This window comes from Zeus faber (genome assembly GCF_960531495.2).
Source record: "Zeus faber genome assembly, chromosome: 14".
NCBI classification, from domain to species: Eukaryota; Metazoa; Chordata; class Actinopteri; order Zeiformes; family Zeidae; genus Zeus; species Zeus faber.
The window spans coordinates 31505463-31520462 of record NC_137200.1 but is presented as its reverse complement, the minus strand read 5'-3'; the positions used below and the strand labels follow the sequence as shown (position 1 = coordinate 31520462).

At 46.5% G+C, this 15000-nt stretch overlaps 1 protein-coding gene across 3 annotated transcripts in view; it reads left to right on the top strand.

Annotated features, from left to right (window-relative positions):
- Positions 1–15000, top strand: part of abr (ABR activator of RhoGEF and GTPase) — a 107901-nt gene that overhangs the window by 39543 nt on the left and 53358 nt on the right. For 2 of the 3 annotated variants that reach the window (XM_080013638.1, XM_080013637.1), the window contains exons 3-5: positions 10650–10748; positions 11423–11608; positions 14905–15000. The exon at positions 14905–15000 is cut by the window's right edge and continues 12 nt beyond it. In XM_080013638.1, the coding sequence (XP_079869764.1) occupies positions 10650–10748; positions 11423–11608; positions 14905–15000 (381 nt within the window). Of the gene's footprint in view, positions 1–4856; positions 5010–10649; positions 10749–11422; positions 11609–14904 lie in introns of all 3 variants that reach the window. The other variant, XM_080013640.1, reaches the window with a different exon arrangement.

The following is a 15000-nucleotide window of genomic DNA, read 5'->3' as shown; positions in this document are numbered from 1 at the left end:
TCGCCGAGGGTGAGGACAAATGTGTCTGCTACGAACACTTTATTTATTATTTTTGTTATAAATGGCCACTAATCCCCCTTTTTGAATAACGGTCCTACCATGTTTTGATCTATAAACAACAAATCACCATTACTTCTTCAAGAGGCTTAGAATCACCACGGGTGAGACAAATAAACATAGAGACAAACAACTTTTACTTAGAAAAGCATATACGTGACAAAATGACGACAAAAGTTTGACGAAAATTAGAAAATCCATGATGGCACGTGGCCTCTTCCTGTGACAGCTACGGCAGTAATGGAAGGATGTAATCAGGAGGGTGTTCGAGGCAGATGCTGTGTGTGTGTGTGTGTGTGTGTGTGTGTGTGTGTGTGTGTGTGTGTGTGTGTGTGTGTGTGTGTGTGTGTGTGTGTGTGTGTATGTGTATGTGTGTGTGTGTGTGAGATGTGTTCACTGGTGAATGCACAGGATTTGTCTCAATTGTTTCTGGTGTATGAGGTCAGAACTATAAGCAGTGGAGAAGGGCTCGCAGCCCCCACCAGTCCCGCAGCTGTATAGAAACCCCAGGACATCAAGATAGCTCAGAGCACAATGCCCTGCAGCCACAGGAAACCCCCCAACCCACAGAGATGACCCCAGGGGCACAAACCCCTGAAGTGCATGAGGCGCATCCGCAAGCGTAGAATCCGGGGTGCATGGACCCTAGGCCCAGAGCCGGGCCCGACCCAACAAGGACACAGAGATGGGGAAGCCCCCATGCCCACAGACAGCACGCCCACTGCAAAGGTGAGGCCCACCGTATTGCAACCGGGCTTCCCGACATCGACCCCCCACGGGGGCGAACAGAGCCCCTCCGTCGCCCGCAGACAGCCAGATATGCCCCGGTTAGGCCCCTCCACCACCGCTGGCACATGGGGCACCCGCCGCAGAGAAGCAGCACCCAGCATTGCTCCCCGCAGCCCCACCTGATCGCAGCGGGCCGGAAACCACCTGGCACCAGGTGAAAGCTGCCAGGACCCAAACACAGCCAGCAGGGGGCCCGCCCGTCACCCCGGCCTCAATGTGTACTGTTTGCATATGCAGCTAAAATTGCGGGTTGTGGTGACTCAGAGATTATATTATAATTATATTATAATCACAGGATTTGCATATAGAGCGGGGAAGTGACATCCAATCACAAATGGTTACTCGACAGCTCTGAGTGGAGAGGACAAGAGCCTCCGCCCCCTCTCCCCCTCTCCCCCTCGCTCCCTCTCTCCCTCTCACCCCCTCTCACTCTCCGCTCCAGTTTCAGAACACGGTAAACTGTACTTACACCGTTTCAGTGCTCTGATTATTCCTGGCAGATAAATAATAATAATAATAATAATAATAATTGTCTGTCATCAATGCCAGGATGGAGTCAATCGCTGATTGACAATTTAATTGTAAATCTGTCCAAGCCTAAAGCAAGATCGCAACCACCCACAACATCCTGTCCCACGTAGCTCGCACCCCACCTGTCCTGGAAACCCTAGACCTATAGTGTGGTATATGTACTGCGTTTGAATTCCAGCACTGCCACAGATAGGTGAAGCTCAACCAGATCAACGCTGGGGCGCAGTACGCCGGCCGGTGGCCACGCGGACCCCACCCCGGACCACACCGTGCCCCCCCCGAGCACAACCGGCCAAGTTCAAGACCCCCCCGGTGCCTAGGACCGGCCGAGCGTCCAGCCGGTCCCGGCGACAGGCCACTCCTCCACACGGGACGCCGACACACACGGAAGCCGGCTGCAGGCTCCCCCCAGGGGCGCAGCACAGAAAATCCGGGTTGGGCCAGATTGGAGTGAATTTGATCGGAGGCAGAGTGTAACCACTGAGTTTGTTGAATTTCCACCAGGCTGACAGAGTCGTTGTGATACATGGGTCTTAAAGCAATGATAACCCCTTTCGTAGGTAGTCATTCCCACATTGGCCTCCTTTACAGAGAAGTTCCGTACGGCGTCTGTTCCCACATTAGATGGATGTTACAGATACAGTACATAATGGGTCAGGGTTATTACGTTATGTCCAGTGTAGACGCCGTTGCTTGGACAATCTGTTGGCAACGGACGTACAACCTGAATCCCTTTTGGTTTTTTTCCCCGCTCTAAGAGACGCTTCGCTTCCCGTCTCCCCGCCCTTCCCGGACGGACTCTTCCCTCTGCTCCAATGAGCCCCCGTTCCCGGAAGCAATAATCCAAACCCAATGTTATTAAATCAGTGTGATTATTTCCAACCTGTCCTACACTCTCTGCTTCCGGAGAAGGAATGTTCTCCACCCGTTGGTTTGCTCGCTCGCGTGCCTGATGTCCTTGCACCGCACCCCTAACTGTCAAAGATACGTCTAGTGGCATTTTTAAGACGTAAAACAATAAAATGTAAGAATATAAAGAGCTGTCTCTGTAGAGAGACAGCTCTTTGTGCAAATTAATTAATTGTTGCAAATTAATTATTTTAAAATCATACAATGTGATTTTCTGGATTTTTGTTTTAGATTCGGTCTTTCACAGTTGAAGTGTACATATGATAAAAATGACAGACCTCTACATGCTTTGTAAGTAGGAAAACCTGCAAAATCGGCAGTGTATCAAATACTTGTTCTCCCCACTGTATCCGTGAAAGGAGCCCATTGTTGTAATTTGAACATTTTTGCCTTAATTAACATCATGATCAAAGTGAGCCACAGTGGCGGTATGGGCTGAATGTTGTCATCCAGAGGCTTTCCCCTGAAGGTTCGTTATTGGTCGCAGTGTGTCCGTGTCCTTCCTCGCTACCTTGTTCTCTGTGCTCCTTCCTGCTGAGCGGGTGGGCCCTCTTATTTGCTGACATCACAAACGCAGCCAAGCCCCCCCCTTGGGTCAACCTCGTCTCTGGTCGCTGTTCGCCACGTGAACGGTGTCGTGCTGCAATTTGAAATCACTGGCTTGTGAACCATTGGCGTATCCTACGTAACTGTAGCTCTGAGGGCTGTTAGCGATAGAGGGCCGGTAGAGGGGGAGATGCAGGGAGCGAAAGAGAGAGTCCATGCTTTCATCCGAAATAGCACATTAGCATAATGTATAGCAGGTCAGTGTATGGTTTATGTCAGAACCCACAGTATGCTAATGATTGAATAGTATGTGGAAAGTACCAGGGTGCCATCCAAGTTTGGGGGCAAGGTGTTAAGGTTTCTCTTCAGCATTGTGATCAACCCTCAATGTACAGAAATGAAGTAGAGCAGATCATGAGGACATAGTACGAAGACAAGAAGATGTCATTCTTTTATACTGGGCAAGCGTAGGATCTGAGCCACTTTGACAAGGAGCACATTGTGATGCTGGACGACTGGGTCAGAGCATCTCCACAAGCACAGGTCTTGTGGCTGTTCCCGCTGTGCAGTGGTTACTACCAAAAGTGTCCAAGGAAGGACGACCGGTGAACCGGCGACAGGGCCATGGGGCCCAAGGCTCATTGATGCACATGGGGAGCCACGTCTAGTCCGTCTGGTTCGATGCCACAGAAGAACTACTGTAGCACAAAGTGGTGAAACAGTGATTGTTGCTGTGATAGAAAGGTGTAGAACACACAGTGCATGGCAGCTTGCTGCGTATGGGAGCTCACAGTATCCATGCCATGACCCCTGTCCACCCCTGAAAGCACCTACAATGGACACGTGAGTGTCACAACTGGACCATGGAGCAATGGAGGAAGGTGGAGGTCTGATGAATCATGTTTTCTTCTCGTCGTGTGTGTGTGTGTGTGTGTGTGTGTGTGTGTGTGTGTGTGTGTGTGTGTGTGTGTGTGTGTGTGTGTGTGTGTGTGTGTGTGTGTGTGTGTGTGTGTGTGTGTGTGTGTGTGTCGTTTACCTGGGGAAGAGATGTCACCAGGATGCATTATGGGAAGAAGACAAGCCAGTGGGGCAGTGTGACGCTTGGGACAATGTTCTGCTGGGAAACCTTGTGGTCCTGGCGTTCATGTGGATGTTACTTTGACACGCTCCACCTCCCTAAACATTGTTGCACACCTGGAAACGGTGTTCCCTGATGGCAGTGGCCTCTTTCACCTGCCACACTGCAAAAACTGTTCAGGAATAGTTTGAGGAACATGACAAAGAGTTCAAGGTGTTGACTCGACCTCCAAATGCCCCAGATCTCCAGCCCATGGAGCATCTGTGGAACGGGCTGGAACAACAAGCCTGATCCATGGGGGGCCCCACCTCCAACTTTCAGGACTTAAAGGATCTGCTGCTTACGTCTTGGTGCCAGACAACACAGGACACCTTCAGAGTCTGGTGGAGTCCATGCCTCCACCTCACAGCTGTTTTGGTGGCACGGGGGGGAGCTACACAATATCAGTGTTTATTAGTGGTGGTGTTAATGCTGTGGCTGATCGTTGTATATATATTTACATATATATGAGATAGAGAGAGAGAGATTTTGTATGCGAAAAGAGTGAATGGAGCATAGAAAAGGAGCTTGGCAAGAAGGAGAGCTGTGTGTGTAAGAGACCTATTGAGGAAGTGTGTGTGTGTGTGTGTGTGTGTGTGTGTGTGTGTGTGTGTGTGTGTGTGTGTGTGTGTGTGTGTGTGTGTGTTGCTGAGAGGAGGAGCACAAGTGAGGCAGCAGGGGGAGGAGGGACGACCTCATCGACTGAGCCGGAACACACACACTAGGAAGTCCAGCAGAGGGAGGGGGAGGGGTTACGCGGGCGGACGCTTCCCTGTCCGTGCACAGCCTCGGCGCTGCGAGCAGCGAAAACACTGATGTGTCGCGACAGGCTTAGAAGAATGAGACACCAACACAACAAATTAGAATAAGAAGTAAGAGGGAGGAAAACCAGAGGGATTAGAAGCAGAGGAGGAACGGAGGGAAAGCAGAGAAAAGAGGAAGCATGGAGGAGGAAGAGGAGGAGGTGCTGTGCTACTTGGACAAGGTGCTGGAGGAGGAGGTGTTTGATTATGGAGATGGAGAGCTGGAGCCCATCACCCCCATCCACCCACACTTCAAGGTGAGGGAGGGGGGAGGGGGCACACACACACACACACACACACACACACACACACACACACACACACACACACACACACACACACACACACACACAGTCACATACGCAGCCGGGCTAAATATAGCGAAGTGGAATATGTTATTCGTGTCTGCCTGATGCTGCTTCATTGTGTGTGTGTGTGTGTGTGTGTGTGTGTGTGTGTGTGTATGTGTGTGTGTGTGTGTGTGTGTGTGTGTGTGTGTGTGTGTGTGTGTGTGTGTGTGTGTGTGTGTGTGTGTGTGTGCGTGCGTGCGTGCGTGCGTGCGTGCGTGCGTGCGCGTCGCCGTGCTGCTTCTCAATCACATAGTTACTCACACTGTTGGGGTGCTTGTGCTTCCTGTCATGTGATTATTATTATTCAAACTGCATCAACGTGGGAGATGACTTTGTTTTTTACACTGAATTTTATTGCTCTTTCTCCCTACGAAGCCTTTTATCGTAGCATCTAAAACAAGTCGCTCTCACCCAAAGCCAAGAGTTAGGAGTACTTTTGGGGACACACTGTGTCATGACAGCAGGTGGATGTCAGGTCGGTGGAGCCTCCATCCGTCCCGCGCGGAGGTTCTCCCTTTGTGTCTCTTTGTGGAGTAGATGGAGTGAAGCAGGAGATGGAGTCACTGCTGCTTCCAGTGACAAACACTGTGAGGCTGAGCTCAGAGCTCCAGGCCTCCAGTTCAACTCTCAGAACTGGTAGATGAGAAAACTTTCCTTTGCCAGATCCAGAAGTAGTACAGTACAGGTACTCCTAACTTAACAACCTACCTGTTTAACAACCTACCTGTATAACAAACCTACCTTTTTAACAACCTACCTGTTTAACAACCTACCTGTATAACAACCTACCTGTTTAACAACCTACCTGTTTAACAACCTACCTGTTTAACAACCTCCCTGTTTAACCACCGCTGCGAACTTAGGACCAGCTCTCTGACCAGTCTGTATTGTACACTGTAAAATACTTAGCATCTCTTCACCCTTTATATACTATATACACTATATAAACTATACACAGTATACACAATATATACATTATACACTTTACACTATATAAACTATATATACAATACACACTATACACTACACAATATACTATATACACTTTACACTATATATACTATTTACATTATATAAACTATATATACTATTTACATTATACACCATATACTATACTATATACACAATACACTATATACTATATATACTATATACACTAAACACTATATACTATATATTATGTGGGATGGTAGCTCAGGAGGTAGAGCTGGTAGTCTAGTAATCTAAAGGTTGCTGGTTGGATCCCAGGCTCCTCCTGCTAGCATGCTGTAGTGTCCTTGAGCAAGACATTAACCCCTCATTGCTCCTGATGGCTGCGTCCGTCAGTGTTTGAACAATTGTAAGTCGCTTTTGCTAAAAGCGTCTGCTAAATGTAATGTAATGTAATCTGTAATATACACTAAACACTATATATACTATATACACTACATATACTATATATAGTACAATGGCCACAACCCCTTACCGTGAAATAACACAGGTCCTCACCTATCAACCAATTTGCTTAACAACCTGGTCCTAGGAACGGAACTCGGTTGTTAAGTGAGGAGTATAATCTCTTGAACTTGAACTTGAACACACTCACTCACTCACTCACTCACTCACTCACTCACTCACTCACTCACTCACTCACTCACTCAGGGATGGCAGACAGTGAAACTTGGACCTTTCTTCATGATTTCCACTGTTGACAGGAAGCGGTGCCTGATTCCAGATATTCTTTTAAATATTCATAATACTCAAATCGTGGTAAAGTTGGTCAGAGGAAAAAAGCTAAATACGTTAAATGAGCTGCTGTCCACCTGGTGCTGTTTAATATTCCTAAATTGTAATGCAATTTTAAAGCCTACTGACTCCCAAAGCTACGGCAGTTAGTCATGTTTGTTTGTAATATTTGATTTGTATTTGTATTTAGCTCATCCTAACCCTTTTCTGATTTGATTAAAACAGCTGGATATGATCTTTTGCTTCAGGGTGAGAAGTGACCAGCACAGTTTCCAATTTCTGCTTTTTGTAGAAATTAGGTGTTTCCTTAAATGCATCTGTGAAGCCAGCGTTAGAAAATGAGACTATTAGTCATGAGTGCATCTCTGTGCAGGGACGTCCGTCCAACGCTCCTCATGTCTTCACTGAACAAATGTTCACTTTTCAACGAAGCTCAGGATTGAATCATTTCATCATTTGTTGCCACTACTCCGTGTAAGTCTGTATGTAATGGTGTTGTAGGAGACACGTCAGGGTTCACATTCCTACACTGAAGGTGGAGAAATGGCAACTTTAATAACCAGAACCAGATAATGAAATATTTAAAATAAACTGCTAATAATGACAGGAATCAATGACCAATCAACTATGACCAAACTGACAAAAAACATTTCTGCTCAGCCTAAATAATTACTTCCAGACAACTCATTCTATCTGTGTAATAATCACAGCAGCTCTACTTCTAGTCCTGTATATTTACTGAATATTGAGTATATTTACTGTATAGTCAGTGTATTAACTGTATATTCTATGTATTTACTGTATAGTCAGTGTATTTACTGTATATTCCGTGTATTTACTGTATATGCAGTGTATTTAGTGTATATGCAGTGTATTTAGTGTACAGTGGGGCAAAAAAGTATTTAGTCAGCCACCAATTGTGCAAGTTCTCCCACTTAAAAAGATGAGAGAGGCCTGTAATTTTCATCATAGGTACACTTCGACTATGAGAGACAGAATGGGGGGAAAGAATCCAGGAAATCACATTGTAGGATTTTTAATGAATTAATTGGTAAATTCCTTGGTAAAATAAGTATTTGGTCACCTACAAACAAGCAAGATTTCTGGCTTTCACAGACCTGTAACTTTTTCTTTAAGAGGCTCCTCTGTCCTCCACTCGTTACCTGTATTAATGGCACCTGTTTGAACTTGTTATCAGTATGAAAGACACCTGTCCACAACCTCAAACAGTCACACTCCAAACTCCACTATGGCCAAGACCAAAGAGCTGTCAAAGGACACCAGAAACAAAACTGTAGACCTGCACCAGGCTGGGAAGACTGAATCTGCAGTAGGTAAGCAGCTTGTTGTGAAGAAATCAACTGTGGGAGCAATTATTAGAAAATGGAAGACATACAAGACCACTGATAATCTCCCTCGATCTGGGGCTCCACGCAAGATCTCACCTCGTGGGGTCAAAATGATCACAAGAACGGTGAGCAAACATCCCAGAACCACACGGGGGGACCTAGTGAATGACCTGCAGAGAGCTGGGACCAAAGTAACAAAGGCTTCCATCAGTAACACACTACGCTGCCAGGGACTCAAATCCTGCAGTGCCAGACGTGTCCCCCTGCTTAAGCCAGTACATGTCCAGGCCCGTCTGAAGTTTGCTAGAGAGCATTTGGATGATCCAGAAGAGGATTGGGAGAATGTCATATGGTCAGATAAAACCAAAATATAACTTTTTGGTAAAAACTCAACTTGTCGTGTTTGGAGGAGAAAGAAAGCTGAGTTGCATCCAAAGAACACCATACCTACTGTGAAGCATGGGGGTGGAAACATCATGCTTTGGGGCTGTTTGTCTGCAAAGGGACCACGACGACTGATCCGTGTAAAGGAAAGAATGAATGGGGCCATGTATCGTGAGATTTTGAGTGAAAACCTCCTTCCATCAGCAAGGGCATTGAAGATGAAACATGGCTGGGTCTTTCAGCATGACAATGATCCCAAACACACCGCCCGGGCAACGAAGGAGTGGCTTCGTAAGAAGCATTTCAAGGTCCTGGAGTGGCCTAGCTAGTCTCCAGATCTCAACCCCATAGAAAATCTTTGGAGGGAGTTGAAAGTCCGTGTTGCCCAGCGACAGCCCCAAAACATCACTGCTCCAGAGGAGATCTGCATGGAGGAATGGACCAAAATACCAGCAACAGTGTGTGAAAATCTTGTGAAGACTTACAGAAAACGTTTGACCTCTGTCATTGCAAACAAAGGGTATATAACAAAGTATTGAGATGAACTTTTGTTATTGACCAAATACTTATTTTCCACCATAATTTGCAAATAAATTCTTTAAAAATCAGACAATGTGATTTTCTGGATTTTTTTTCTCATTTTGTCTCTCATAGTTGAGGTATAACTATGATGAAAATAACAGGCCTCTCTCATCTTTTTAAGTGGGAGAACTTGCACAATTGGTGGCTGACTAAATACTTTTTTTCCCCACTGTATATTCCGTGTATTTACTGCATATGCAGTGTTTTTACTGTATATGCAGTGTATTTACTGTATATGCCGTGTATTTACTGTATATTCAGTGTATTTACTGTATATGCCGTGTCTTTACTGTATATTCAGTGTATTTCAGGACCATTTCTGGTGTTGGGTCCAGACCGGGGCGCTGTCTCCTTGGTTCTATTTTCAGTCTCTGTGCAGCTTCATGATCTGACCCCAGGGCCAGTTCCGCTTTGAATTTGATGGGTTTTTTTTGTTTTTTTTTTAAATCCAGATGGTGCTTTGCATGTCATATGAATTAGTTTATGCGATGGCTTTTTTAAAAAGCATTTATCATTTTCAGTCACTACACATGACTTCAGGGAGCCACTGCATCTTGATGTTTAGATGATGAGTGAGCATAAATATAATAATAATAATAATAATTATAAATAAATCGGCTGGCAGCAATACACAGTGAGCGGAGCTTTACCGCCTGATATCACCAAGGATATTACTAAGGGTTAATAATTAATCACCTCTTGTGTTGCTACCACTGCCCTTTGGCCCGCCGATACACACACACACACACTCCTGCAATGAAAAAGGTGTGATGAGGAACTCCCCTCCCACGCCCTATTGAATGTGCCATTTTTTATTTTTTTTAAGAATTGTTTGTTTGCTTCCAATGTTGAATATTGACCGTCTGGTTCAAGGTGTTGTCAGGCTTTCACAGCTGTGTGAAAGCACATGGTTGGTGTCCAGGCTGACGCTCTAGAACAAGGCACACACTGAGGCTGCGTTTCCCTTTCCTGGCGGAGAAGCAAGTCTGACTCCAGTCCAGGATCCAGTCCATGCATCCACCCCACCCCCCAGCCTTCCTTTTCCCCCCCTTGAATTGTGACGCAGAACTCCCAACGGTGGAGCTGTGTCACAAATAAAATAACAAAAAACAATCTTTAAAAGTGAAGCACACAACGGACCATTTGGAAATGTGTTAGAAAACGGTGTGATAAAAACAAATGAAAATATATTGAATCACACCCAAGTGATGCTACGTTTTACACAAGTAAGACATTTATTTGTGGATGGAGAGAAATATTTATATTTTTGCATTTAAAAACCAAAATACATTTGTGGATTTCATGACATTTATTTGTGAATTGCGACATAATTCCTTCCCTGTGTGCAATCAGAGGAATCTGTCTCTGTGAGTTTCATTCTTCTGTGAGTTGTCACTCTGCCAATGTTGACCCCGTACCCCCAAAGCACATGCACCCTGGGCGTGTCCTAACGTGTGTGTGTCCTAACGTGTGTGTGTGTGCTAACGTGTGTGTGTCCTTCCTGCAGGGAGACCTGGAGAAGGTGCTGGAAATGAAGAAGCTTGTTTTGTCTGGATTCCTGGCCAGCGAGGAGATCTACATCAACCAGCTGGAGGCGCTGCTCCTGGTGAGACACACATACACACACACACATACACACATATAATATACATACATACACATACACATACACATACACATACATACACATACATACACACATACACATACATTACATTACATTACATTTAGTCATTGATCAGACGCTTTTATCCAAAGCGACTTACAATTATTCAAACACCGACGGACGCAGCCATCAGGAGCAATGAGGGGTTAAGTGTCTTGCTCAAGGACACTACAGCATGCTAGCAGGAGGAGCCTGGGATCCAACCAGCGACCTTTAGATCACTAGACCACCAGCTCTACCTCCTGAGCTACCATCCCCTACACATACATACACACATACACATACATACACACACACACACACACACATACACACACTTACACATACACACATACACATACATACACACACACATACACATACTGAACCTGCAGCTGAGGGCGTGGCCACACCGGTGTGACCAAAGCAACAGTACATCTCTGTGACTTGCTTTAACAGTTTTTTGGAAACAATGACGTTCTTTGATTTCCAAGATATGGGCTATGCACATCCACTGGCTAGACGCATCATCATCCTGGATCACCGTATGGTCACAGTCAGAATAAAAAGAACCTGTCCTTTCATCTGAGTTTTTGATCCGTGTAACGTTGAAGTGTGACGCCGCTGCTTTCCAGCCCATGCGGCCCCTGAAAGCCACAACAACTACCTCCCAGCCCGTGCTGACCCCCCAGCAGATCAGCACCATCTTCTACAAGGTCCAGGACATCTTTGAGATCCACAAGGACTTCTACGATGCCCTGCTGCCCAACATCCAGCAGTGGGATGAGAAGGTGACCGTGGGACACCTCTTCCAGAAACTGGTGAGATCAAAAAAAATAACAGATACTAAATACTGTGGAGCCCCTGCACTCCCATGGTGGACCACCAGGGGACATATAATTTGTATAATTGTGTGTGTGTGTGTGTGTGTGTGTGTGTGTGTGTGTGTGTGTGTGTGTGTGTGTGTGTGTGTGTGTGTGTGTGTGTGTGTGTGTGTGTGTTTCAAATGAACATTCAGGAAAATTCTGCAGAAAACGAAGCCTTTATTATGATGATGATTATTTGATTATTATGATAATAATAATTATGATGATTATTATGATTATTATTATGATGATGATTATTATGATGATAATTATGATGATGATTATTATTTTAATAATTGAGGGTAATTCATCTTAGGATGGAGTTGTGACTGAGTCCTTGGAGGCTCTGTGATAGAGTGTTACTTACTCCTGAAGGGACGGATGTGAGCAAAGCAGACGGCCGAGTGTGTCACCCGCCTCCCCCGTGCTGTGGGTGAGATGTGGGAGAGAGGGAGCATGATGGAGCATGATGGAGCATGATGGAGCTCCTGTTCAGACACACACTCGTCTTACTCTCTTCCTCCCCTCTGGCCAGCGTGCCTCTCTATCAATTCAAATGATCTTTATTGGCATGAGAGAATTCTTACATGTACATTAGCAGAGCACAACACCACAAGTATTGAAGAATGATAATGTTACACATGACCTCCAAGTCAAAGGCAATAAAAATCTCTCTTTCTTTTTGTGTCTCTCTCTGCGGTCTGTATCTCTCTGTGGGTTCTCTCTCTCCCTTACTCTCTCTCTCTTGCGCTCGCTCTCCCTCTCTCTCGTTCTTTCTCTCTCTCTCTCTCCCTTACTCTCTCTCTCGCTCTCTTTTGCGCTCGCTCTCCCTCTCTCTCTCTCTTTCTTTCTTTCTTTCTCTCTCTCTTTTTTTCTCTCTCTCATTCTTTCTCACTCTCCCTCTTTCTCTCCCTTACTCTCTCTCTCTCCCTTACTCTCTCTCTCGAGCTCGCTCTCGCTCTCTCTCCCTTCCTCTCCCTCTCTCTCTCACTGTCTCTCTCTCTCTCTCTCTCCCTTACCCTCTCTCTCTCTCTCGAGCTCGCTCTTGCTCTCTCTCTCCCTTCCTCTCTCTCTCTTTCTTTCTTGCTCTCTCGCTCACTCTCTCATGCTCTCATTCAATTCAAAAGGCTTTATAAACATGAAATGTAACCTTCAAAAATATCTGCGGAGGTCATTCAGACATGGCAGTTTAGGGTGTAGGAATACAAGATAGATACAATATATGAATGTAGAAATGTTCTCTCTCTCTCTTCCTCCCTCCCTCTCTCTCTCCAGACCACCACAGGGTTTCCACCACTAAGTGTCGTCCATTAGTGAAGCATCGTCCACTTCCATCTACGCTGTGTGTGTGTGTGTGTGTGTGTGTGTGTGTGTGTGTGTGTGTGTGTGTGTGTGTGTGTGTGTGTGTGTGTGTGTGTGTGTGTGTGTGTGTGTGTGTGTGTGTGTGTGTGTGTGTGTGGACATGATAAGACAAGGCGTGGCTCCCCATGCCTTGTCTCCCTTCATGTTTGTTGCAGCTCTGCCGCTGGTTTCCCTCCAGGGCAGATAGAGCTGATCCCGGCGCCGGGTGGTGAGAGTTTGGAAAGGCTGTGTTTTCCAAAGATGTCTGCGCTTTGCAGAATAATGCTGAGAGTTTTTGGAGTTGTGTGCAGTCGTTACAGTTTTATTGTTTCATTACGTCTTCAATCTAATTTTCGCAGAGAATGACTTTTGGTTTTTCCGGATCTAGAATGTTGTGGTGAAGGTGATTTTCCCGCGGTGCCCTCGGATGCTGTGACAGAGGAGCTCCGGGTGCAGAGCCCTGTCCTTCTCTCTCTAACACCGTCCCTCGTTTTCTCCCCACATTTCATCCATCATCGTTCTCTCTCCTCCCACTTGCAACATCAGACAAAAGTTGTATTTATTTTTTTCCATTGCCCGCCGCCGCCTGTAGCTGTGATGCTGTTGTTTGGAGTGCGGGCGCTGTTGCCAAGACACTATGAGAAATCTCCTGTGACGGCGACGGTAGAGGAATATTGTTAAATAAATAACATTTCACCTGAGCTGGTGAGAGTGAAAGGGACGTAGCTCAAAGCTTTTGAGGGGGAGGATATTCCTCCATCACCCCCCACCCCCCACATACAATTTGAACAATAACTTAAAACTCTGAAGCTTTGAGGGGGCGGCGTGATGCAGGACCTAGAGTGGCTCATCCAGTCATCAGACGCTTCCTGGTTTGATCCCCGGCTCCACCCCGGTAGCGTGTCCTTGAGCAAGACACTGAACCCCCACCTGCTGTGGTTGAGCAGGTGTGGTCCTCGAGCAGGCGTGGTCCTTGAGCAGGCGTGGTCCATGAGCAGGCGTGGTCCCTAAGCAGGCGTGGTGCTTGAGCAGGCGTGGTCCTTGACCAGGCGTGGTCCTTGACCAGGCGTGGTCCTTGAGCAGGCGTGGTCCTCGAGCAGGCGTGGTCCTCGAGCAGGCGTGGTCCTCGAGCAGGCGTGGTCCTCGAGCGGCCGTGGTCCTCGAGCGGCCGTGGTCCTCGAGCGGCCGTGGTCCTCGAGCGGCCGTGGTCCTCGAGCGGCTGTGGTCCTTGAGCGGCTGTGGTCCTTGAGCAGGCGTGGTCCTTGTACGGTGGCCTCCACCATCCATGTATGAATGTGAGGCACGCGCTGTTAAGCGCTTTGAGCGGTCGCAGGAAAAGTGCGATATGAGATGCAGTTCATTGACCATTTTACTTTTCAAAATGTACAGTGTGGAAACGATGTTTTGCCTCCAGAAAGTGTAAATATGCTTTATATGACAGTATATGCTCATCCCCTCCCCTGCTACTTATTATCTTCTGCTTAGAATCCCTTTGTAAAGAAACCAACTGGCATTATATTGACTTCTCTGGCTAGAATGAGGTCTAAACTAGTTTATCAACTATTTGACACCTCATGCCCTTAGATTAGATTAGATTACTGAGTTGTACGTCACAAGAGAGCGTACCAGAGAGCTGAGCTCCATGAATGCACTGTGAATTGTGTGTGTCCTGCACCATCACTGCCTTCATGTGCTGCTCCTCATCCTCAGCACAAATGGAAATTCTGAGCCAAACTCAGTGTTTTCAATCTAAAAAGCGATGGATGATGAGCTTCTGCTTTTGAAAGAACTGATTGTTACCGGGGCAACACTGTGATGGTCAAGGCCCCGGCGTGTTTGGAAATGCCCTGAAGTAGGTCCAGGGCCTCCTTCCTGCTTGACTAGAGCGTGTGTGTTGGTTTTTGGGGCAGGCCAGCCAGCTGGGTGTGTACAAGGCCTTCGTGGACAACTACAAGGTCGCCCTGGAGACGGCGGAGAAATGCAGCCAAGCCAACATCCAGTTCCAG